Raw genomic sequence first — 25,591 nt, 5'->3', positions numbered from 1 at the left:
CCACCTTCCCCTTGTAGATAGTTCCATACAGCCTCCCCTGTAGATAGCACCCCCTGTAGTAGCGGCATACAGCGCCCCTATAGATAGCGCCATACAGCGCCCTGTAGATAGCGACATGCAGCCCCCTGTAAATAGTGCCCCCCACCTCCCCTTGTAGATACTGCTACACCCCTGTAGATAACACCATACAGCCTCTTGTAGATAGCACCATACAGCCCACCCGTAGATAGCGCCATACAGCCCCCCTGTAGATAGCACCATACAGCCCCCTGTAGATAGTGGTATAAGCCCCCTGTAAATAGCGGCATACAGCCCCCCTGTAGATAGCGCCATACAGCCACCCATAGATAGCGCCCCTCACCTCCCCTGTAGATACTGCCACACAGCACCCCCTGTAGATAGCATCCCCACCTCCCTCTCGTAGAGCGCCATACAGCCCCCCTGTACATAGCACCACACTATCTACAAGGGAAAGACCATACAGCCCCCCTGTAGATAGTGCCATACAGCCCAACTGTAGATAGTGTTACACAGCCTCCTGTAGATAGCGCCCCCATAGATAGTGCCATACAGCCCCCCCATAGATAGTGCCATACAGCCCCCCTGTAGATAGCGTCATACAGCCCCCTGTAGATAGCGCCATACAGCCCACCTGTAGATGGCGCCATACGGCCCCCTGAAGATAGAGCCCCTCACCTCCCTGTGTAGATACTGCCACACAGCACCCTCTGTAGATGGCATCCCCACCTCACCCTCGTAGAGTGCCATACATCCCCCTGTAGATAACGCCCCCACTTCCCCTAGTAGATAGTGCCATACAGCCCCCTGTAGATAGTGCCATACATGCCCACCTGTAGATAGCACACGCACCTCCCCCTGTATATAGTGCCATACTGCCCCCTGTATATAGTGCCATACTGCCCCCTGTAGATAGTGCTATAAAACCCGCCTGTAAATAGCACCATACAGCCCCCATGTAGATAGCGCCATACAGCCCCTGTAGATAGCGCCCCTCATCTCCTCTGTAGATACTGCCACACAGCACCCCCAGTAGATAGTATCCCCACCTCCCTCTCGTAGAGCGCCATACAGCCCCCCTGTAGATAGCGCCGCACTATCTACAAGGGGAAGGCCATACAACCCCCCCTTAGAAAGTGCCATACAGCACCCCTGTAGATAGTGTTACATAGCCCCCTGTAGATAGCGCCCCCATCTCCCCCTGTAGATAGCGTCATACTGCCCCCTGTAGATAGCGCCATACAACCCCCTGTAGATGGCGCCATACAGCCCCCCTGAAGATAGAGCCCCTCACCTCCCCCTGTAGATACTACCACACAGCACCTCCTATAGATAGCGTCCCCCCTCCCCCTCATAGAGTGCCATACAGCCCACCTGTAGATAACGCCCCCCACTTCCCCATGTAGATAGTGCCATACAGCCCCCTGTAGATAGCGCCATACAGCCCACGTGTAGATAGTGCCACCCACCTCCCCCTTGTAGAGAGAGCCATACAGTCAAGGGCGTAGCTAAAGGCACATGGGCCCAGGTGCAATAATTTAGCTTGGGCCCCCATACCCCTCCCCAACACCACCATTATCAAACCCCAGCCCACCTGTAGATAACGCCCCCCACTTCCCCATGTAGATAGTGCCATACAGCCCCCTGTAGATAGCGCCATACAGCCCACGTGTAGATAGTGCCACCCACCTCCCCCTTGTAGAGAGAGCCATACAGTCAAGGGCGTAGCTAAAGGCTCATGGGTCCAGGTGCAAGAATTTAGCTTGGGCCCCCATACCCCTCCCCAACACCACCATTATCAAACCCCTGCGCGCGCCTATGCCCAGATGCCTTGCCCAACAGTCCCCATAGTATAATGCCCCCACACAGTATAATGCTTCCATAGCTGCCCCCACACAGAATAATGCCCCATAGCGTATAATGCCCCCATAACAGCCCCATACCGTATAATGTTCCCCATATCAGCTCCCACAGTATAATGCTCCACATAGCTGCCCCCATACAGTATAATGCCCCCATATCAGCTCTCCCTACAGTAAAATGCCACCCATATCAGTTCCCCATACAGTATAATGCCCCCATATCAGCCCTCATACAGTATAATGCCCCCCATATCAGCCCCCATACAGTATAATGCCCCCATATCAGCTCCCCATACAGTATAATGCCCCCATATCAGCTCCCCATACAGTATAATGCCCCCATATCAGCTCCCCATACAGTAAAATGCCCCCCATATGAGCTCCCCATACAGTACAATGCCCCCCATATGAGCTTCCCATACAGTATAATGCCCCCCATATGAGCTCCCCATACAGTATAATGCCTCCCATATCAGCTCCCCATACAGTATAATGCCCCCATATCAGCCCCCATACAGTATAATGCCTCCATACAGTATAATTCCCCCATATCAGCGCCCATGCAGTATAATGCCCCCCATACAGTATAATTCCCCCATATCAGCCCCATGCAGTATAACACCCCCCCATACAGTATAATTCCCCCATATCAGCCCCCATGCAGTATAATGCCCCCCATATCAGCCCCCCATACAGTATAATGCCCCCATATCAGCCCCCATGCAGTATAATGCCCCCCATACAGTATAATTCCTCCATATCAGCCCCCATGCAGTATAATGCCCCCCATCTTATCAGCCCCCATGCCATATCAGCCCCCATGCAGTATAATGGCCCCCGCAATATCAGCCCCTCCATACAGTATAATGCCCCATATGTGTATAATAGAAAAATAACATAATTACTTACCCATCCCTGTTCCCACATTGGGTGGAGGATCCTTCGCATTCTCCTGTGTGTGCTATGAGTGACTCGGCGCAGACAGGCGCGATGATGTCGCTACATCCCGCCAGTCTGCATCGAGCCGCTCAGGGCACAGGGAATGCTGGATCAAGGAGACGTCAGCTGCTTGCTCCAGCATTGAATGGAACCGGGACCTCGGTGAGTGACTCGCGACCCCTAGGTGGTCTTCACACGAACCCCCAGGGGGACACGACCCACAGTGTGTAATGTGCAAACAGCACAATACAACACAATACATTACAAGAAAACACAATACAACACAACACAACACAATACATTACATTACAACACAACATATTACAATACAGACTCTGCAGCTCACCTGGAGTCCTCGGCACCAGCTCTTCCACTGCACTGACTGGAAGACGTGTCACGTGACAACACGGTCACATGGTACACTAAGTGTACCATGTGACCGTAACCAGGAAGTGCCGGCTTCACGGCAAAGAAAATTAATTTAAAAAGCCTGCTGTATGGCAATGGGGGCCCGTGGGCCCCCCAGGCTTAGGGGCCCGGTCACAACTGCGACCGCTGCGACCCCTATAGCTACGCCACTGCATACAGCCCCCCCTGTAGATAGCGCCATATATCCCCTCCTGTAGACAGCACCCCCACCTCCCCCTTGTAGATAGTGCCACACAGCCGCCCCTGTAGATAGTGCCACACAGCCCCCTGTAGATAGCGCCATACAGCTGCCCCTGTAGATAGTGCCATCCAGCCCCCCTGTAGATAGTGTTACACAGCCCCCTGTAGATAGCCCCATACAGCCCCCCTGTAGATAGCGCCCGCAGTAGATAGCGCTCTCCCTTGTACATAGTACTCCCCCCTATAGATAGCGCCCCCCAACAAATAAAACGAAAAAAACGTTATACTCAACTATGCCCCGTTCCCGTGACGAATGAAGCTTCTAAACAGCCTCCTCAAAGCCGACGGGATCCTTGCTACAAGCGCTAGGAACCCGTCGGCAGGGCCGGCCCTAGGATAGATGGCGCCCTGTGCGAAATGATCTTTCGGCGCCCCACCCCATCATTAAAAAAAATGCCCCATAAAACAATTATAATGCCCCTTTAGTGCCCCCATACAGTATAATAATAATATTTAATAATATATTACAACCCCTTCAAGGACACAGTATTTTGTCCTCTAATTGTGCCCACAGCATTATGCCCCCTGTAGTACCCCTACACAGTATAATATCCGCTTAGTGGCCCCCACACAGTATAATGCCCCCCTGTAGATTTTGCCATATAGCCTCCCTGTAGACAGTGCCATAATCCCCCACCTCCTTTTTGTAGATCGTGCCATACAGCCGCCACACCTCCCCCTTGTAGACAGTGCCATAAAGTCCCCCACCTCCCCCTTGTAGATCGTGCCATACAGTCCCCGCACCTGCCACTTGTAGACAGTGCCCCCAAACAAAAACATAAATTGTACTCACCTAGGCCCGTTCCCATGCCGAACTGAGCTGCTCCATGACGGGACCCTAGTACAGAGTTTCCCAAACTTTTCGGACTCGAGGCAGCACTGGAAAAACAAAATTTCCTCAGGGCCCCCCTACCAAAAATTGTTTTGAGAAAGACAGAAAACGGCTAAGAACAAGCACTCCACTCGTAGGGCATGTTCACACACGTTTTTTGTTAGGCAAAAAAAATCTGCCTCAAAATTCCTTCAGCAACTGGCAGCGTTGTGTGACCTTTTTTTGTGTTTTTTCTTAAGCTGTTGAAGCGAATGCAAAAGACGCAGGAAAAAAAGCTCCAAACGAGCGCCGCAGGTATCTTCTGCCTCCTATTAATTTCAATTGGAGGTCAGAGGTGGAAACCACTTGAAGACCATCAGCCCCTCACTCACAGAAAAATGACCATCAACCCCCCACTCACAGTAAAATGACCATCAGCCCACCGCTCAGTAAAATGACCATCAGACCCCCACTCACAGATTCCCCCTGTAGGTAGCGCCACACAGCCCCTTGTAGGTAGCCCCACACAGCCCCTTGTGGGTAGCGCCAGACAGCCCCCTTGTAGGTAGCGCCACACAGCCCCCTTGTAGGTAGCGCCACACAGCCCCCTTGTAGGTAGCGCCACAAAGCCCCCTGTAGATAGCGCCACACAGCCCCCTTGTAGATAGCGTCACACAGCCCCCTGTTGAGTGTGCCACACAGCCCCCTGTAGGGAGGGCCGCACAGCCCCCTGTAGGGAGGGCCGCACAGCCCCCTGTAGGGAGTGCCGCACAGCCCCCTTGTAGGAAGTGTCGCAAAGACACCTGGTAGGGAGTGCCACACAACCCAGAGCCCCCTGGTAGGGAGTGCCACACAGCTCCCTGGTTGGTAGTGCTCACAGCCCCCTGGTTGGTAGTGCCCCACAGCCCCCTGGTTGGTAGTGCCACACAGCCCACAGCTCCCTGGTTGGTAGTGCCACACAGCCCACTGGTTGGTAGTGCCACACAGCCGACAGCCCCCTGGTTGGTAGAGCCACACAGCCCACAGCCCCCTGGTTGGTAGAGCCACACAGCCCACAGCCCCCTGGTAGGTAGTGCCACACAGCCCCCTAGTAGGTAGTGCCACACATCCCACTGGTTGGTAGTGCCACACAGTCCACAGCCCCCTGGTTGGTAGTGCCACACAGCCCACATCCCCCTGGTAGGTAGTGCCACACAGCCCCCTAGTAGGTAGTGCCACACAGCCCACTGGTTGGTAGTGCCACACAGCCCACAGCCCCCTGGTTGGTAGTGCCACACAGCCCACAGCTCCCTTGTAGGTAGTGCAAAGACTACGAAATGACCGATAGCTGGCGGGCAATAGACATTCAAAAAAGGACAACTGTGCAGGAGCACACAGAATACTCAGCTTTCCCAGCTATCAAATAAATGTCTGGAAATAAACTAAGTTATACATTTTATTTAGTCTGAGTAAAGGATTAATCCTTTTAGCTAGATTAAATAAAAGTTATATCTGAGTTTATTTCCACACTTTTTTTTTTGATACCCAGGAAAGCTGGGTATTTTGTGTGCTCCTGCACAGTTGTCCTTTGTAGGTAGTGCCACACAGCCCACAGCCCCCCTGTAGATAGCAACCCCCCCTCCTTCCAGTAAAGATAGCGCCACCGTAGCTCCCTGAAGGAGCAGAATCCCTATGTGGCCGGGGATTCCGGTCCTGGAGCGCTGCTTGATGCCTCTGTCCATATATGGACAGTGACATCAGGGAAAACTCCTGAAGCGGAATCCTCGGTCACAGCGTTGCAGACGCTATGACCGTCGATTCCACTCCAGGAGATGCTCCTGACATCTGTGTCCATGACGTCATTGGCTTCTCCTGGAGTGGAATCCCCGATCATAGAGTCTGCAATGCTGTGACCGGGGATTCCGCTTCAGGAGTTTTCCCTGATGTCACTGTCCATATATGAACAGAGGCATCAAGCAGCACCCTAGGACCGTAATCCCCGGCCACACGGTGATTCCGCTCCTTCAGGGAGCTACGGTGGTGCTATCCTGGAAGGGGGGGGTTTGATATCTACAGGGGGGCACTATAGCAGAGCAAGGGAGGAATCTCCCTGCTCTGCTGTCTACTAGCGCCACTGTAGCTGAAGGGAGCTACAGTGGCGCTAGTAGACAGCAGAGCAGGGAGATATCTCCCTGCTCTGCTATAGTGCCGTCGCTACCGCTATAGCAGCCACAGCAGCTGCTAGCGGCGCCACCGCCCTCATGCCCGGTGTCACCGCTAGCAACCGCTATGGCTGCTACAGCGGTAGCGATGGCCACTAAGTGAAGAAGTGTCCGGGTGCGACTGCAGTTAATGTGTGTATCCCCACTGGTAGTTGCAATGGCGTGGGGATACACACACCCGCTGGCGCCCCCCTTGCCGTTTGGCGGCAGGCGCCCTGTGCGACCGCACTGGTCGAACATAGCTAAGGCCGGCCATGTCCGTAGGCAGTCGCTACGGGTGCTACAGTGGTAGTTACGCCACTGGTTATCGGCAGCACATCTCTCTGTGTAAACAGGGAGACGTTCTGCCGACATGATAGAAATGTATTTGGACGAGCGATCATAGTAATGAGCGCTCGTCCCCATACATAGCTCCTTGTGAAAGGAGCAATCGAGCGCCGATTAACGAGCTGTCTCAATGATCGGTACTAGTTTACACGGCCTACTTCGGGCCGTGTAAGAGGACCCTTAGTTTTGTTCAGAAACCAGATATGTCCTAGTTTTCACAATTTTTGGGTAATATTCATTAAGAAGTGTTAAACATGTTTACTTCCCTAAAAGGCGAGTGAATATTGTGTAAATGTTCTTACTGCATGTAAAATCAAATAAGTGTAGTGAATTGTATTATGTGTCTGTATATAATACATATACTGTATATTTCCTGCGCCAATAATACCCAATGAAATCATGGACAATTAATAATATAAAATAAAAAGAGTTAGTATCATCATTCATTGTAAAAGGGGAATTCCATCTTGGACATTTATGTCATATCCACAGGATATGCCATAAATGTTTGATAGGTGCGGGTTCAAGAGGTGGGACCTGCACCTATGTGGAGAAAGGGGGTCCCAGGCTGGCCTGGCTGATTCTGTAACTCCCATAGAACTTGAAGGACAGAGTTGCGCACATGCGTGGTTACCTCTCCTTTAATTCTCCATCTGAATGTAGGGGCAGCCTCACCAGGTGGGACAGGGGTCTGGGGACCCCCATTCTCCACATAAGTGTGTATCCCAGAGGTGGGACTCACACCTATAAGGCAAATTAAGTGAATATGTTATAAATGTCTGAGATTGGAAATAACCGTATAAGGAACTATTGATAACCCTTAAAACAGTACATACGGTACATTATATAGAAGGACTATGTACGCCATATTTCTGGATCTAATGTTATGTAACCATTGCAGAGTACATTTCTAATTGCTTTTGCTATTGAATATTATGACAATTATTTTGTTCTTCTTTAGGTGATTCTAGGAGGTGGGCGAAAGTACATGACTGCAAATGGAACCAAAGATCCTGAATACCCCAATGATTCTGCACAGAATGGGCTTAGAAAAGATGGCAGAAATCTCATAATTGAGTGGCTCAATAAATCTGAGGTAAGTTTACAAACTAGTGGCTGAAATATATTATATTTAAGTCTTAAAAATGTTCATGTGCTACATAGTCTTAGGCTGACCATACACCTCTAACCTTCCCATAAATATGCACGCTCAGCTTAGCTCATCTCTCTACCAAATGATCCGCATTTTCCCTGATATTTGACGTATGGGGACAGTTGGAAGCACTTCATACAGATTCGATTGTTGGCGGGTATGGCAGTTTTAGGTTATACATTTTTACATCAAAAACGAATATGAAATATGGTCGAAACAATTCAAAATGATCTATATACAATAGACTATACATTGACAGGTCCGGTTGGAAATGCATATTAGTTCCGCCATACATGGACTGACCATAAGAAAATATACATAATATCTATTATTCAAGATGTTCCTTTAATTAAACCTCTTGGCCACTTAAAGGAAACTAAAAAATGAAGTCTTGGACTGAGGTTCCTTTATAAATTATTCTGAGGGCCCACTCTCCATCTATTCAGAACAGGTGCATCGCCACTTTTAGTTGCATTAAACTTTTGTTGTTATCATTGCACACACAGAACATATAATCAATAAGGTGTAATAGGTTATGTGGGAATCATCTCATGATAAAAAAGACCTTTGGTTGCAAGTGATTGGTTCCAAGGTCACCTGCAAATGGGGTTGTCTGTTGCAGAACCTTAGGGATCCATTATTGTGTTAGAGCCAGGGCCCACTCTCTTGGACTCTCGTGGGAAAATCTGACCTTGTTTGCTATGTTGACAGAGATTGAATACTTTTTTTGCCACATACACTAGTCTAGATACTACACTCTAAATAAAAAATAATACAACAAACTTTTCTCATTGTGAAAGTCATCAACATTTTTTGTATGTTACTCTAGGCATAGACAGTAAGATTTGCCTGAGTGTTCCAATATCTTCCACTATCAGGATACTTTTTTGTGAAAGATTATGCTTGCACAGATGAATAAAATGTTGAGAACACTTTACCATGGTGAAAATCACTCTAAAGGCGGATTTACACAAACGCGATATACGTCCGTGCAACGCGCATGCTTTTCACGAGCGTCGCACGGACTTATGCTAATCTATGGGGCAGTGCAGACTGTCAGTGATTTTTGTGCAGCGTGAGTCCGCTGCGTAAAACTCACGACAGATCCTATATTTCTGCGTTTTTTGCGCATCACGCACCCATTGAAGTCAATGGGTGCGTGATAATCACGCATGCCACACGGAGGCACCTCCGTGGGACGTGCGTAATTCGCGCAACAGCAGGCAAACTATGATTGCAAACAGAAAAGCACCACGTGCTTTTCTGTTTACAAACATACAGTGTCATAATGATGGCGGCTGCGCGAAAAGCACGCAGCCGCGCACCATATGATCATGACACACGGAGCTGTCAAGCACCCTTTGCGTGCTAAACGGCGCATTTTTTGCGCATGCAAAAACGCACACGCTCGTGTAAATCCTCCCTTATATTGTTCTTGTGCATGGCTGTGTATAGATTTCTCAGCCTATAGTTAATTAAATGCAATGACATGTTATACCAAAGAAAAATTACAAGTGAGATACAATTTCCATCCAATGGAACAAATCGTTTTATTACCATTTGGTTCGGTTAATTAACATTACATCTATGGTAAGCTTTAAGGAACACATGATTAAAGGGGTATTCCTAAAATCAGAAATTATCACCTATTCACAGGATTTTCTGATCGCTGGGGGTCCCACCACTGGGATCCCCACCGATCGTGAGAACGAGGTTCCTGAACTCCCAGATTCTCTTCATTGAAACCCCAACAGTGAGGAGGAGCTTGAATATTGCCGCGGTCGAGCATGCACCCGCCGCTCCATTCACTGTCTATGAGTTTTCCGGAAACAGCCGAGTGCTGTACTTGGCTGTTTTCGTCTTTCCCATAGACTTTAAATAAATTGGCAGTGTGCATGCTCAACCTCCGTTCCTTTCAATGTCCTCCTCACTGGGGTCGAGCAGTGAGGAGGAACGGGGGTCCGAGCAGTGGGACTCCCAGCAATCAAAGAACTATCACCTATCTTGTAATAGGTGTTTATTTAGTATTTTGGGAATACCCCTTTAAGTCTGGATCTAAATGATGACATGAAGTCATGTGAGAATCGCAGTAAAATTTGTTCCCTAAGGAAAAGTAATTGTAAGTGATGCAGCCAGTATTTTTGTATACTTACAATGTTGCTTGGTGTGATTGGCTACTTGGATAGAAAACTGCAAATCATTAAGTATTAAGGACGCAGTGAAAGGTGTATGTGTAACCAAACAATATTACTGTTCCAGGGCGCTCAGTATGTGTGGAATAAGGAGGAGATGAATCAGATTAATGAAGCCAGCGCCACTTATATAATGGGTATGGATCTATGTATAGCAAATGAAATGTAAACTGAAAAATCCCCACATGTAACATTTGTTTATAAAGAAGTTATACCTCTGAAGTGACCTGACCCTTTCTGATCTGGAAAGGGTTTGTAGATACCAACAATCTTCTCCACTTGTCCCTTTATAGTCATGTAAATTAAAATGAGGCCTTGTCCCATGAGGGCTGAAAGGCTTTTATTACTGTATCATTGGGTATTGCAGGTCTTTTTGAACCAGGTGATATGAAATACGAACTAAACCGTAATGATTCCTCTGACCCTTCTATCGTGGAGCTGACAGAAAAAGCCATTCGAATCCTGAAGAAAAATCCCAAGGGATTCTTCCTGTTTGTAGAAGATAAGTCTTATTCATTTCCTGAATTGTTTGTATAACGTCTACATAATGGAACTATTTATACTTGACTTGACCAGAATGTGGTTCATTTAGCCTTTCCATGTATGACTTTCATAACCATAGTCTATTTTCTGGTCAATTTATTTTCCTAAAATGTTAAATGAATACTTGTATATTTGTATTAGAGTAGTTTAATGTTTTCAGAGGCATTTTTATACTGGAATTATGCCTTACAGGGTATGTCTACTTTTTATAATCATGTCGTTTTAGGGCCAACATTCTGTGACAATTAACTTGTTAATATATCTTTATAGTGATCTGAGCTCCTTATTCTGATGCAGAGCTCAAAATCCCCTGCATAGACATAGATTTAAAAAAATAACAAGCTGGCCACCTGCAGTCACCACTAGAGGGAGCTTAAGAGCTTATTGCATACTGTGTTACAATTGAGATCATTGCATCAACAGTGTGCAGTAATCTCCTAAACTCCCTCTAGTGGCAGCCACAGGGAGCCAGCATGTTATCTTTTAAACTAATGTCTATGCTGGAAATTTGGAGCTCTGAGAAAAACTGAGCTATGACCGCTATACAGATATACTAAGAAATTAATCAGCACAGAACTTTACACCTATATAGATTTTAAAAAAAATATTGGGGTGGAAAGAGTGGAAATTTGCCTTAATGAACCATTCCAATCAAAAATGAAAAATCAGCTATAATATCAAACATATTCCTTACCTCTACATTGAGCTTCCTATTATTGTCTACATTCAAGCCTCAAGTGGTTGTCATCTCTATGGAACAAATTTTACCAAGTCAGTAATTGTGTCATTGTGTTCTGATTTCCTCTACACAGACGTCAGCTGGACACAATTCTGCTGCGTCTCGTACGGTCATAAATGGGCTTTTTAGAATATCTTCTTTTTTTCCATTGAACAAAGCAGAAACATGAGTTGAAATTAGCCAATTTATTCAGCGTTTTATACAGTGATGGAACGTAACAATTATTTGAAGCCAATTCCTTTTTTTTTTTTCTGCAAGGTTAAAGGGTTTATCCGGGTTATTAAAATTGATGGCCTATCCTTAGGAAAGCTCATCAATATTAGATTGGTGAGTCCGACTATCGGCACCCCAACCAAATAGCTGTTAGGCTCGTACAAGTACCGTAGCCTCTTCATTGTTTACATGGTTCTTCTTTCTTTTGTATGTGTACGTGACATTACATTTCTAGCGGCCATGCAGGGTATTCCACCACTGTCCCATTCAAGTGAATGGAACAGTGGTGCACCGCCACTACAAATGATAGAGCACGTGCAAGTACGAACAGAAAGAAAAACCATGTAAATAATTAAGAGGCTGCGGTGCTTGTACAAGCACTGGGGCACCTTCAAACAGCTGATCGGCAGTCGGACTGACTGTCGGACCCCCACCGAGGCCGTCAATTTTAATAACCCGGATAACCCCTTTAATGAAAAGACAGATGTACACAAAACTATATGATAGAAATACGCCAATTCTAACTTCAGCTTCCTATTACAGTATTATAGCCTTAGCATAAGGAATCAAGTGATATAATATACTGTGGGTCAAGTTAAGCTAATATCAGGGGATGGAGCTGGGGAAAAAACTTGAGCAGGCTCAAATAAATGAACTATATGAAAATATGATACTGATGAAGTAAAGTATACAGTACCTCCTATTTTATATAGTCAGAGAGGGTCTTAGCTACACATGGACGTATCCACAATCCATGTCACACGGATCCCGAATAGATCGCTCATAACCTATAGGTCCATTATTGTACCTTTACATGCTTCTGATTTAACACAGAGGCAGAAGAGGTGAGAATCTACTGGCGGCCTGCTATAATACGTGTCATATGACCGACGTAGGGGCGTATACTGTCGAATGGAGGCAACATGCCACAGCACAGGGAATGGCATTTGCTACTCTGCATGCAGCATTGCCATGTCCATGAGACCGATACCAAATCAATTCTGAATAGTGAAAACTTCACTGTCATCAGAAACACTGGAGTGCAGATTTCTTCATGGCACTTTGTTCATAAGAAAAAGAATAGAAAGTAACCTGGGTATGGATATGTTGGTGTAATAAATTATCTCTACATTGGAGCTTTATGAACTTACTAAACAAGTGAATCTTTGGATTATTTTAAAGTTTCAGTACAACGGGAGGTATACGTTAACTCATTATTGCAAAATCATGCTAATCTGCTGCTATTGCAAGAATTTATGGTTTTATTGGCCATGTCTAATACCGACTGCATATCTTGGATATCTTAGTTGCACTTTGACATTTCATAGGATGAAATACCTTTTTACACTGTGAGGATAGGTTGAGGGAAGTATAAAGCCACAAGCCAAAGTGCAATGCCACAAATCCTTAAAGGGGTTTGCACAAAATAAGAAGTGATGTCATATCACTAAGTTACATAGTTACATAGTTACATAGTTCGTACGGTTGAAAAAAGACACATGTCCATCAAGTTCAACCAAGGAATGGGAAAAGGGAAGGGAAACCTTTCTACACATAGGAGCTAATATTTTTTTGTTATAGGAAATGATCTAACCCTTTTTTAAAGCCATCTACTGTAGCTACAGTGACCAGCTCCTGCGGTAGGCTATTCCATAGATTCACAGTTCTCACAGTGAAGAAGGCTTGTCGTCTCTGCAGGTTGAACCTTTTTTTCTCCGAACGGAGGGAGTGCCCCCTTGTTTTTTGAGGGGGTTTTACATGGAACAGGATTTCACCATATTTTTTGTATGTGCCATTCATATATTTATATAAGTTAATCATGTCCCCCTTTAGTCGTCTTTTTTCAAGGTTAAATAGGTTTAGTTCTTTTAATCTTTCCTCATAACTTAGATTCTCCATGCCCCTTATTAGCTTCGTTGCTCTTCTTTGTATTTTTTCCAACTCCAGGGCATCCTTTCTATGATCTGGAGCCCAGAACTGAACTGCATATTCTAGATGAGGCCTCACTAATGATCTGTAAAGTGGTAATATTACATCCCTGTCTCGCGAGTCCATGCCTCTTTTAATACACGACAATATCTTGCTGGCCTTTCAAGCAGCTGATTGACACTGCATGCTGTTATTTAGTTTATGATCTACAAATATACCCAGATCCTTCTCAACAAGTGACTCCCCCAGTGTAGATCCCCCTAGGACATATGATGCATGCAGGTTGTTGGTACCCAGGTGCATAACTTTACATTTATCTACATTAAACTTAATTTGCCAAGTGGATGCCCAAACAAGTGTGTTCAAATCAGCTTGCAATTTACGAACATCTTCCATAGACTGAATTATACTACATAGCTTGGTGTCATCTGCAAAAATAGAAATAGTGCTATTAATCCCATCCTCTATATCATTAATAAATAAGTTGAATAATAGTGGTCCCAGCACGGAACCCTGGGGTACACCACTTATAAACGGTGACCATTCAGAGTAGGAATCATTGACAACAACTCTCTGGATACGGTCCTTGAGCCAATTCTCAATCCAATTACAAACTATATTTTCTAAACCTATAGTCCTTAATTTACCCATTAGACGTCTATGGGGGACAGTGTCAAATGCCTTTGCAAAGTCCAAAAACACTATATCCACAGCGGTCCCTCTGTCTAGGCTTCTGCTCACCTCTTCATAAAAGCAAATCAGGTTGGTTTGACAGCTTCTGTCCTTAGTAAAACCGTGCTGGCTGTCACTTATAATACTATTTATTGTCACATAATTCTGTATATAGTCCCTCAATAGCCCCTCAAACATTTTCCCCACGATGGATGTTAAGCTTACTGGTCTATAATTACCCGGAGAAGACCTAGAGCCCTTTTTGAAAATAGGCACCACATTTCCCCTGCGCCAGCCCCTTGGGACTATACCAGTCACTAGAGACTCTCTAAATATTATGAAGAGGGGGACAGAAATAACTGAACTAAGCTCTTTACGAACTCTAGGGTGTATCCCATCTGGTCCCGGGGCCTTGTGCACATTTATTTAATTTAATTTAGCTTGGACCATATCTATATTCAGCCAATTCAGTATATCAACTGATATATTAACAGCACTGGCACCAGCTACATCAGCTGCTCTTTCTTCTGTTGTATATACAGAGCTAAAGAACCCATTTAGTAACTCTGCCTTCTCTTGATCCCCTGTGACCAACTCCCCATTACCACTATTTAGGGGTCCTACATGTTCAGACCTTGGATTTTTTTGCATTTACATTCTTGAAGAATTTTTGGGCATTTGTTTTCCTACCATTGGCCACCTGCTTTTCATTTAGTTATGTCAAGTTATGTCATCACTTACTGATCAGTGGGGGTCCAAAAGCCAGGACCTTTACCAATCCTCAGAATAAAGGGGTCGCAGCGCAATCATAATGTAATAGCATATCCTAGTGATATTTAGCATGGGAATTCCCCCTTTAATTACATCTCCAGTCAGTCTGTTATATTATATTAGAGAGGGGGGCGGAGCCTGACCGCGGTTCATGACAGTCGTGCGATACCTCGTCTCCCGCTGTCGAGCACCTGAAACCCTGCTTAACCGGCCGTTTTTTGATCATGGGGAAGATGACAGGCAAGGAGAAGAACCGAGAACCCACACCAGCCCCGAAAACTTCACGGAATCAACATGATGTAGATAAGTTCTTCCAGAGTAACTAAAATGGCGCCGGAACCACGAGATGCCGCCCAGCACTCTGAGGACTCGGAGGCTGAAAGTGCTTCAGACACACAGGCAAGTGATGACTACCTTCCCATATCAAGGGGTTTTCTGAAGAAGGCCCTAACTAGGGCCCTAGCTCCGGTGGTTAACGAACTGGCCGACATTAAATCAGATCTGAGGCAAGTAGGGGGCAGGGTGGAGGCCCTGGAGCAAGCACACCAGTCCTCCATTACCTTTCACACTGCACTGAAAAATAAGGTTCTTGCACAACAAGCTCATATTAACCAAACCATGCTACAAATAGAGGATTAGGAGAATAGGAGCAGAAGAAATAACCTAAGGATACGAGGGCTGCCTGAATCCTATCTCCCAGATGTACTACATACCACAGTCTCTCATATTTTTGAATTACTCTTGGGATGGGAAAGAGCAACGTCCATAGTAATAGAAAGGGTGCATAGAGCTTTAAGGCCGAAGCCAGCACAGTCAGTCCCGCCGAGAGACATCATCTGCAAACACCTGAGCTATGTGGACACTTCACTTATACTTTCTACAGCCAGAGAAAGAGGAGATCTCTCTTATGAAGATGCAGCAATTCAGCTTTTCCAAGATTTAGCACCGTCAACTCTGCAGAAACGCAGAGTTCTAAAGCCGCTAACAGATAAGCTGAGAGAATCCAAAATTCCTTACCGCTGGTTATACCCCTTTGGCCTGGCCATTTCACATGGGGGTAAGAAGATGATGATTAGGCAACCAGGCGACCTCCAATACGTGTGGGGAGAACTGCATATAGCCCCGATGGACATTCCTTCTTGGTTGCCCATAGATGAATGCGATGACCTGCCCAATCTTCCGCCCGCAGAAGTTTGGACCCCTGTCGAGGCGACGAAATCACAGAGACACAAGAGACTTCCCACCAGATCATCCCGCAGCTAGGACTCCCATTGCATAGTATCCTCATAATTATATTCTATATCCTTTTTACATTATGTTTGACGGGTATGTCCTAGAGGTTACTATTGGCCGGTAACACTTGTTTTTCTCTGACTACAAGGTTTCGGGTAGCTCCTCCGATCAGGGATACCATTTTCTCTGCTCACCCACTTTTCTATTATTTCATCCTCTTGTTCCTTCCCCCTCCCCTCCCTATGGCTCTTTCCTTCCCCTCTTCCCCACCTACAAGTTCACATGGTCATATAGGGAAGCATCTTATACAATATACATGGCTCGAGATGCCAAGAGGGCCTTTGCAAAATCCTTGTATGATATGTGGGATGATATGTCGTTTGATTTCACGTTGTTTACGTTTAGGTTGGTTGTTTGTTATACTGGTACTTATTCTGCATGCTTGGTCGAAATTGCCCTATCCCTTAAAATATGGCTGAGGTGACTTTAAATCTATGCACATTTAATGTAAAGGGTTGCAATTCACCAGATAAGAGGAGTCACATTTTTTCTCTATTGTCTAAAACAAAATCTGAAATTGTGTTATTACAAGAAACCCATTTCCGTTCTGGTCATATCCCGAATTTACAATATGGTTCCTATGATAAATGGTATTATGCTACTAGCCCCTCCTCTGCATCTAGGGGGGTAAGCATTGGTTTTAGTAGGAACTCCACATTCCTATACGGAGATCTGCTGGCTGACCCAGAAGGAAGATACCTATTATTGAAAGGGAGTTTTGGCACACAAAAAGTCACGATATGTAACCTCTATGCTCCAAATATTAATACCTTGCACTGGATGATAGAAGTTCTAGAGAAGGTGTCTGCGTTCACAGATGGTTTACTGTTTTTGGGAGGGGACTTAAATTTAGTTCTGAACCCACTTTTAGATTCTACTTCACAGCGGTCAGCGGTTTCTTTCAGGGCTCAGAGACGTATAATGTCAGCTTTAACACAGATAGGCTTGGTGGATGTGTGGAGAACTCTGTACCCAGACACTAAGGACTTCACCTTCTTCTCTACAGCCCATAATTCTTATCAACGGCTGGATTATATATTTACTCGAGATTCTTGCCTCCCACACATATTGAATGCCTCCATAGGCAATATCACGATCTCGGACCATGCACCTGTTTTTCTTGAAGTTAAACTTGTGGGTCAAACAGCAAGAGAGTGGTCTTGGAGATTAAATGAGACTCTGCTAGACAGTCAGGATACGTTGGCAGCTTTGGAGGAGAAGGTGAAGTCTTACTTTGATACAAATAAGTCTGAAGATACCACTCAGGCATCTAGATGGGAGGCCCATAAGGCCTACATGAGAGGGGAATTTATAGCTCTAGGAGCATTCCGGAAGAAACAGCGGGCTAAGAGAATAAGTGAACTTTTATCCCAAATAGCTAAGATTGAAAAGATTCATAAGAAGTCACTGGCGATTTTAGAACAGGACACGTTGTCTAGCCTCCGTAATTCCCTTAGAGACGCATTAAACTTTAAATCTGCCAAAGCCTATCTTCGTACACAATACAAGTATTACTCTCATGGGGACAAGGGGGGACAAGGGGGGGAAGGTTATGTCGGCGTTAGTTAAAAAAGCCAGAGAAAAAAAACAAATTAAAAGCATAAAGACAGAGCAAGGCACTTTGTCTGAAGACCCATCTGTTATAGCTGACACTTTTGCCTCCTTTTATAGCTCATTATATAATTTACAAAACACTGATAAGACCCCTAATGGTACATCTAAAGCTCCCATCAGGTTTGAGGAGGGAAGTAGACAGGCCATATCAAATTTCTTAGGAAAACTTTCACTACCTACTTTGAATAAGGAAGATGAGACATCTCTACTAGCCCCGGTCACTGCAGATGAAATTAAAAAGGTTCTGAAGACCATCCAGAATGGGAAATGCCCTGGACCAGATGGTTTTCCGATTTCCTATTACAAAAAATTTTTGGGAGTCTTGGGAACCCCCCTAGTTGAATATTTTAATTCATTAAATGCAGGACTTCCTCCACACCCACAGGCCCTTGAGGCGCACATAACCATCTTACATAAAGAGGGCAAGGACCCTCTTCAGTGTGGGAGCTACCGTCCCATCTCACTCCTAAATACCGATATTAAAGGTGGCCGCCTTTGCAGATGACATGCTTTTGCTTATCTCAAACCCTATGTCTGCTTTCCCTGCTCTATTGAAATTGTTGGTGGTTTTTGGGACCTTATCCAATTTTAAAATCAATCACTCCAAATGTGAGGCTCTAAATGTTACACTGTCTCCACTTGTGGTCTCTAACCTATCGAGGGACTTCCCGTTTAAGTGGGCCCCAGAGTTTATCACTTATTTGGGAGTTAAAATTTCTAGCAATTTACAGAATATATATCATCTTAATTTTCCCCCTCTGCTGAAATCCGTCTCAACTCAGTTAAGGGAACTGAGAGTGCCAATGATTTCATGGATGGGACGGAAGAATTTATTAAAATCATATATCGTCCCTAAGTTCCTATACCTGATGCAGGCCGCCCCGATCTTCATCCCTGCTACCTTTTTCACAGAAACTAGGAGATTGTTTTCTAGATTCTTATGGCAACAAGCTAGACCTAGAATTTCTTATAGACAACTGACACTCCCAAAAGCAAGAGGTGGTTTTGCTCTCCCAGACGTACTGGGCTATTACCAAGCTATACAATTCAGATCTCGTCTGGAACTAATGGCTAGTTCCCATACTACCTTAGCTAAACAAATTGCTCTAGGGAGTTTCAAGACTCAGACCCAGATAGCTTTATGGGGTGGGGAGAGTGGAGTGGCGAAGAGGGACAGAGAGGACCCATTGTTGAAGGGCATACTGTCTTTGAGGAAACTTTATTTGACACCAATGTTTAAAGTCTCGTTACCCTCGCCTTTGATGACGGCAAACATGCTCCCATTCATTCTTTCCCACAATTTTGATGATCCCTTGAACTTGTGGAGATCGCTGAAAACGACTCCAATAGGAGATCTATTTAAAGGAGGGAAAGTACCTACAATAGATAATCTCCAGGCCATGGGAGTGGGAAGAACTTGGTCCAGAGCACAATATGGCCACTTTAAAGGTATTTGTTCGGAATTTCTGAAAAGGTATCACATTACGGGTACCCTCTCTTGGTTCGAGGTCTTGATGAGTGCTACTCCTTTGCCCAAAAAACTGATCTCCATTCTATATAATAAGTTGCTCACCTATGATGCGGAGGAAAAGCCTTCATTTCTTTGTGCTTGGGAGCGAGACTTGAAGATGGTGTTCTCTCCACAGGATACTTCAGCTATATTTAAGAGATCTCATGGTTTATCCAGATGTACTAGAACTCAGGAAAACGCTTTTAAGCTACTTACAAGATGGTATAGGTCCCCGGATATAGTAGCAAAAATGTACGATAATGTATCAGATGGGTGCTGGAGATGTGGGAGTTCTCCGGGTAACTTAGTACACATATGGTGGGATTGCCCTATTATTAAACCGTTCTGGTCATCCGTCGAATCGCAGGTCAACACAATCTGTAACACGTCCATCACACTCACACCCTCTCTTATATTAGTCAACTTACCATCAGCTGACTGTTGTCTCACTAGATTTGATTTGGCTTCACTGCTCATTATGACAGCCAAACTACTTATACCAATAAAGTGGCTAGATAAGACACCCCCCGATATACCAATGTGGCTCAACAGAGTCCGACAAATGTTTCGGCTGGAAGAATTATCAAGCTGGGAATCTAGAACACACGACAAATTCATACAACTATGGGCACCGTGGTGCACTTGGGAGTCAATTCCCAAAACATGATGAAGTATACTCCCCCATTTTGCAAAGGCTTACATTCGGAGGTCTTCTATTCAAAACAATAAATGTGTATTTTGTGATAAAATTGAGAGATACCAATTGCAAAGGCACTAATTGGTGGAATGAAGTACCGTTTTTAGTTAGTTCTTTTTCTTTTCTTTTTCTTTTACTGTTAATTTTCACATGTTGTTTGGATTCCATTATGTCACGGATTACAAATGCTAATGTGAGCCAGAAATGCGATGGAACTGTATTATGGTTTTTTCAATGTACTTTACTATACATCCAGCAATATGTTTTCGAGACCCTAAGAAACTGTACATGTATAGTTGTCGATACTGTTTTTGTTGTACAAAATTTCAAAAATAAAGATTTTAAAATAAAATATTATATTAGAGAGCAGCAGTATAAACAATTTGAGCTAGTTTTAATCCAGGGTTTAATCTGTATGCTTTGAATACACTAGTGCGATCTATCTATCTATCTATCTATCTATCTATCTATCTATCTATCTATCTATCTATCTATCTATCTATCTCATATCTATCTATCTATCTATCTATCTATCTATCTATCTATCTATCTATCTATCTATCTATCTATCTATCTATCTATCTATCTATCTATCTATCTATCTATCTATCGAATATCTATCTATCTATCTATCTATCTATCTATCTATCTATCTATCTATCTAATATCTATCTATCTATCTATCTATCTATCTATCTATCTATCTATCTATCTATCTATCTATCTATCTATCTATCTATCTATCTATCTATCTATCTATCTATCTATCTATCTATCATATCTATCTATCTATCTATCTATCTATCTATCTATCTATCTATCTATCTATCTATCTATCTATCTATCTATCTATCTATCTATCTATCTATCTATCTATCTATCTTCATCTATCTATCATCTATCTATCTATCTATCTATCTATCTATCTATCTATCTATCTATCTATCTATCTATCTATCTATCTATCTATCTATCTATCTATCTATCTATCTATCTATCTATCTATCTATCATCTATCTATCTATCTATCTATCTATCTATCTATCTATCTATCTATCTATCTATCTATCTATCTATCTATCTATCTATCTATCTATCCATCTATCTATCTATCTATCTATCTATCTATCTATCTATCTATCTATCTATCTATCTATCTATCTATCTATCTATCTATCTATCTATCTATCTATCTATCTTTTCATTTCTTCTTTCTTTCTTTCTTTCTTTCTTTCTTTCTTTCTTTCTTTCTTTCTTTCTTTCTTTCTTTCTTTCTTTCTTTCTTTCTTTCTTTCTTTCTTTCTTTCTTTCTTTCTTTCTTTCTTCTCCTAGAGTACACTTTGTTCATTCAGCTTTATTTAGTCAAGCATGTGAATGAATTATGTAGAATCCCTTCAGTCAACAGATTAATATATAGTAATATACTTACTGTGCCCTTTTGATCATATTAAAATCATGTAGTAGTAAAATCATTTTATGGCCCCCTGCACGCCTGACGGATATGCTGCGGATTTTCCGTGCAGATTTGTGTGTGGACAATCCGCAGCGTATTACAGTACAGGTCATGTAGATGACATTTAAACAAGTCTCAACCACCATGCTGTGGAACATGTACTGCATGGAAATTAGGGCATGCTGCACATCTTCATTTCCGTAGTATCCTTATTCTGTAACAGATTTTGGTTTGGATTATGCTGTGAAAAAATCTGCAACAAATCTGCCACATGTGTGGGTAACCAAATATTTATTGCATGTGGCAAAGTTGGCAAAAATATTTTATATATGTGCAGGCCTTAAAGCGACACTAAACCTGAAGTCTATCTCACCTATGTTTGTAGGTAAACATAAATTTCAGTCTGGGGAGGGCTGACTGTAGAGTACTCCATTTAGAATACTGGTAGGGAGTCTATAGACAAGGGATTTACAATTTTTACCCTACCTACTTTTATTGACAGTTCTTTCCATATTGGTAACGTTATATCATTATAACTTTAATTTACAGATATAGGATTTGAATATATTTGTTATACGTTTACTTGAAGTAAAGAAATTATTAATCCTCTTAATGTTAGCACGTGGTAGAATAGATCATGGACACCATGATGGAAAAGCCAAAATGGCGCTGATGGAAGGTGTCATGTTTGATCGAGCAATAAAAAGGGCTGGAGAGCTGACTGATATAGAAGACACATTGACAGTGGTGACTGCTGACCATTCCCATGTTTTCAGTTTCGGTGGCTACACTTACAGAGGAAGCAGCATCTTCGGTGAGCGTGTTTTTATAATATTACAATCAACAGTAAAAACACATAAGCTTCAAACAACCATTGTCCCTGATAAATATTATCTACATAGGTAGAATAAATATTTGCTAGGATATTATCTTTGGTTTAATAGGTTAATCTTGTAATTACAAAATAGCATTCATAAAAGCAGGCAGCAATCTGAATAGTCCATTTGATCTTTTCTAATATGAATATCATGTAAGGCAACGTCATAACTGTATCACAGAGTGCATTAAGCAGTATAATATGGTAAAGTATGGTTTGCTTTGCAGAAGTGAAGTAGAAAAAACATGTTATATTATTTGACACTTTCCAGTGAAGCTGCCACATTAAACATAACTCCGGGCAGCGTGGCATAGAGCAGGAGGAGCTGAGCAGATTGGTATAAAGTTTGGTGGCAAAAGACTTAGCATAACTTGTAATTATTTAAAGGGTAACTCCAACCAAAACTAAAGTTAGCCATGTCTTCCATTAAGGAATTCCACGGAATTCCTCTTACATGTTCTTTTTCTTGCTGCGTTTATCACTAAATATCACACTGGGCTCTTGCATAGCAACAGTCTGTATCAGGCTTCAGTGACACTCTTTTTCTACTTCAGTCATGTAGGCACCAGTACTTCCTGTATGAGAAAATTGCATAGACTGTTCCACACCGGCTCAAACTCCTCTCATAGTTACTGCTGATTATTAGACAGACTCCTGCCACACAGTTATAATGGAGAAGATCACAGCTCAGTCTTCCTATCTCTATACGTATAATCTCATAGAATATTGAGGGATAGATAATCACACTGTCCTACCAGCAGGCAGAGATGCTGGCTCTAGCTGATCCTGTGATGCAGTGCTGAGGCATCATGGGATTGATAGCATAGTACAGAGGAAGAGAAAGTAGGGTGAAATCTGAAATTAGATATGGTGTCTGATCTGCAGCAGACAGGAGGCTGCACTTCAGGGAAGCGAGTTCAATATACAGAAAAGAAGTCCAGAGGAGGATAGACAACCAGGTGGGAGGTGATAGGATTGGAAGTGATGTTTCTCCCAGAGGTCTTCCTTAAAGGGAACCTGTCACCAGCATTTCACCTATTGAACTTTACTCACCCCTCGCTGGCCACTGCTGTCAAAAGTTCATTGGCTTTATCCCCGACTCCTAAACTCCTCCTCTGACAGTAAATAACGGTCTGCAAACATTTTGTGCCTTTTATTTTAATAATCCCGCAGTCTCGTTCATTCTTCTACTTATGCCCGCCCATCGACAAAAAATGGCTGCCCTGAATGCTGAAATCTCGCCTGAGATAGCGGGCCGACACACTTACCTGCTTTGTTTCGTGTGTGCTGGGGAGGCGGGGAGCTGTCAATCAAAAATAAGTTGGCGGAGTTAACTCAGAAAGGCTTGAGGGATGAAGATATGACTCTTTTATGCTTATTAGCATACAGCACAGGAACACTAAAAAGCAGAATACTAAAGGTACAGAGCTACTTAGAAGATAATTATAGGTTACATTAAAAAAAATTCACCCACTTCCACCAGGTATTGCTGGTTTAATATGTGAAATGCTGGTGACAGGTTCCCTTTAAATCCCTGCTCCCTCTAGGCTCATGAGTCCGGTTTGTGATCTTACTCAGTGATTGAGAACCTTCCCTGAGTGAGTATGGGCATACAGAGATATCTGTGACTGTCAATCATGAAGAAGACTAGAGGGAACATGGATTTAACCAATAAATTCCATGTTTCTAGTGAATGTTTTTCCGCAAAATTATAGATTCTAGAGTCTAGCATCATTTCCCACTGCAGTGTATGCTCGACCTATATGTGTCCATTTAATCGTACAGGCTGTATGGATGCCAAAAGAGTGTCTGTTGTTTCACAATCGGAGTCTATGCACAATATCTGCAACTGTGTGGCACCCATTGGAGGTATACTTTGGGAGAATTTCCTGGTATACGTCAAAGGGATACCCTAAACACAATGTGAATAGAGGCTCAGTTGGCTCATATTATCAAGTGAATGGTAAAAGGTTGGAATACTATCAACCGCCTCTACAAATCTGTCGGCGCTTCACATTACGGAGGAGTGACAGGAATAAAGGGAAAGCAGCGCTCGCACAATTGCCACGTTCCCTTCAAAACAGCTGATCGATGGGGATGCCAAGAATCGGACTCCCACCGATCAGATATTGATGTCCTATCCTGAGGATAGCCCATCAATATTTTCTCACTGGAAAACCACTTTTATAGTTTACTTTTCAGTCATAACATTGCAACTTTCTGAAATTACAGAAGAACAAGTTAACAATGGAAACTGTCAAAGGAAAAAATGTAATCAAATATCAGAATAACGATGAACAAAAATAACTGAAACATACAGACTGAAGATAATATGTTATTTGTTGGTTGTTTGTAGGTCTGGCTCCCAAAAAAGCACGTGATGAAAAGTCTTACACATCTATCTTGTACGGTAATGGTCCAGGCTTCTCCATTTCCCCAGAAGGACGTCCTGACATTAATAATACCTCAAGTGGTAAGAATTTTATGGAAATCTTGATTATATTGTTCTTTCTTAGGCTCTGTTCACATCACATTTGTGAAGTACATTCAGCATACGCAAAGGGAAAGGTCTAGACACATGCAGCAAACATAAACATAGGGCCCCATTCACCTGGTGATTGCCAAAATATTGTTCTTTTGCCATACGCTGGGCCAATATGCCTGGGCATAACTTTTTGTTTACTTTATAGAATAGCATAGTAGAGGACACTATTCTATACACAGAAATATAGTAAAATATAAACCGCGCTATATACTTTTTTTTTTTTTTTTTTTTTTAAGCAATGGGACCCTATTGGCGATGTATGCCATAGAGTTAAAAATTCCAAATCTTGCAGACAGGTAGAGCTGTTTTTTGGATCGTTGATCCTTAGTATGTTGTTATAATTGTTTTCTTTCCAGAGAGCATCATTTAGAGGTAACACTGCTCCTAGTCTAGTGTTCACTTAGCACTCCATATATTTCTACCTGGTAAGATTAAACTTTTTTCTGTAGATAACGTAAGTTCTTTTTTGTTTTTATTTTTTTTACAATTTTAGCGCATCTAAATTTAGATATCTAAGCAGTTTAATAGTACATTTAACAATACATTTCAGCCCAAGTTGTGCC

General features: G+C 43.4%; 1 protein-coding gene across 1 annotated transcript in view; it reads left to right on the top strand.

Annotated features, from left to right (window-relative positions):
* Positions 1-25,591, top strand: part of ALPI (alkaline phosphatase, intestinal) — a 43,695-nt gene that overhangs the window by 17,637 nt on the left and 467 nt on the right. The window contains exons 6-10 of the mRNA XM_075864111.1: positions 7,789-7,923; positions 10,240-10,309; positions 10,540-10,674; positions 22,229-22,420; positions 24,840-24,956. Of these exons, the coding sequence (XP_075720226.1) occupies positions 7,789-7,923; positions 10,240-10,309; positions 10,540-10,674; positions 22,229-22,420; positions 24,840-24,956 (649 nt within the window). The remainder of the gene's footprint in view (positions 1-7,788; positions 7,924-10,239; positions 10,310-10,539; positions 10,675-22,228; positions 22,421-24,839; positions 24,957-25,591) is intronic.

Source organism: Rhinoderma darwinii, chromosome 4 (genome assembly GCF_050947455.1).
Source record: "Rhinoderma darwinii isolate aRhiDar2 chromosome 4, aRhiDar2.hap1, whole genome shotgun sequence".
Taxonomy (NCBI): domain Eukaryota; kingdom Metazoa; phylum Chordata; class Amphibia; order Anura; family Rhinodermatidae; genus Rhinoderma; species Rhinoderma darwinii.
Note: the sequence above shows the minus strand (reverse complement) of the source record. Positions and strands in the feature narration are given on the sequence as shown.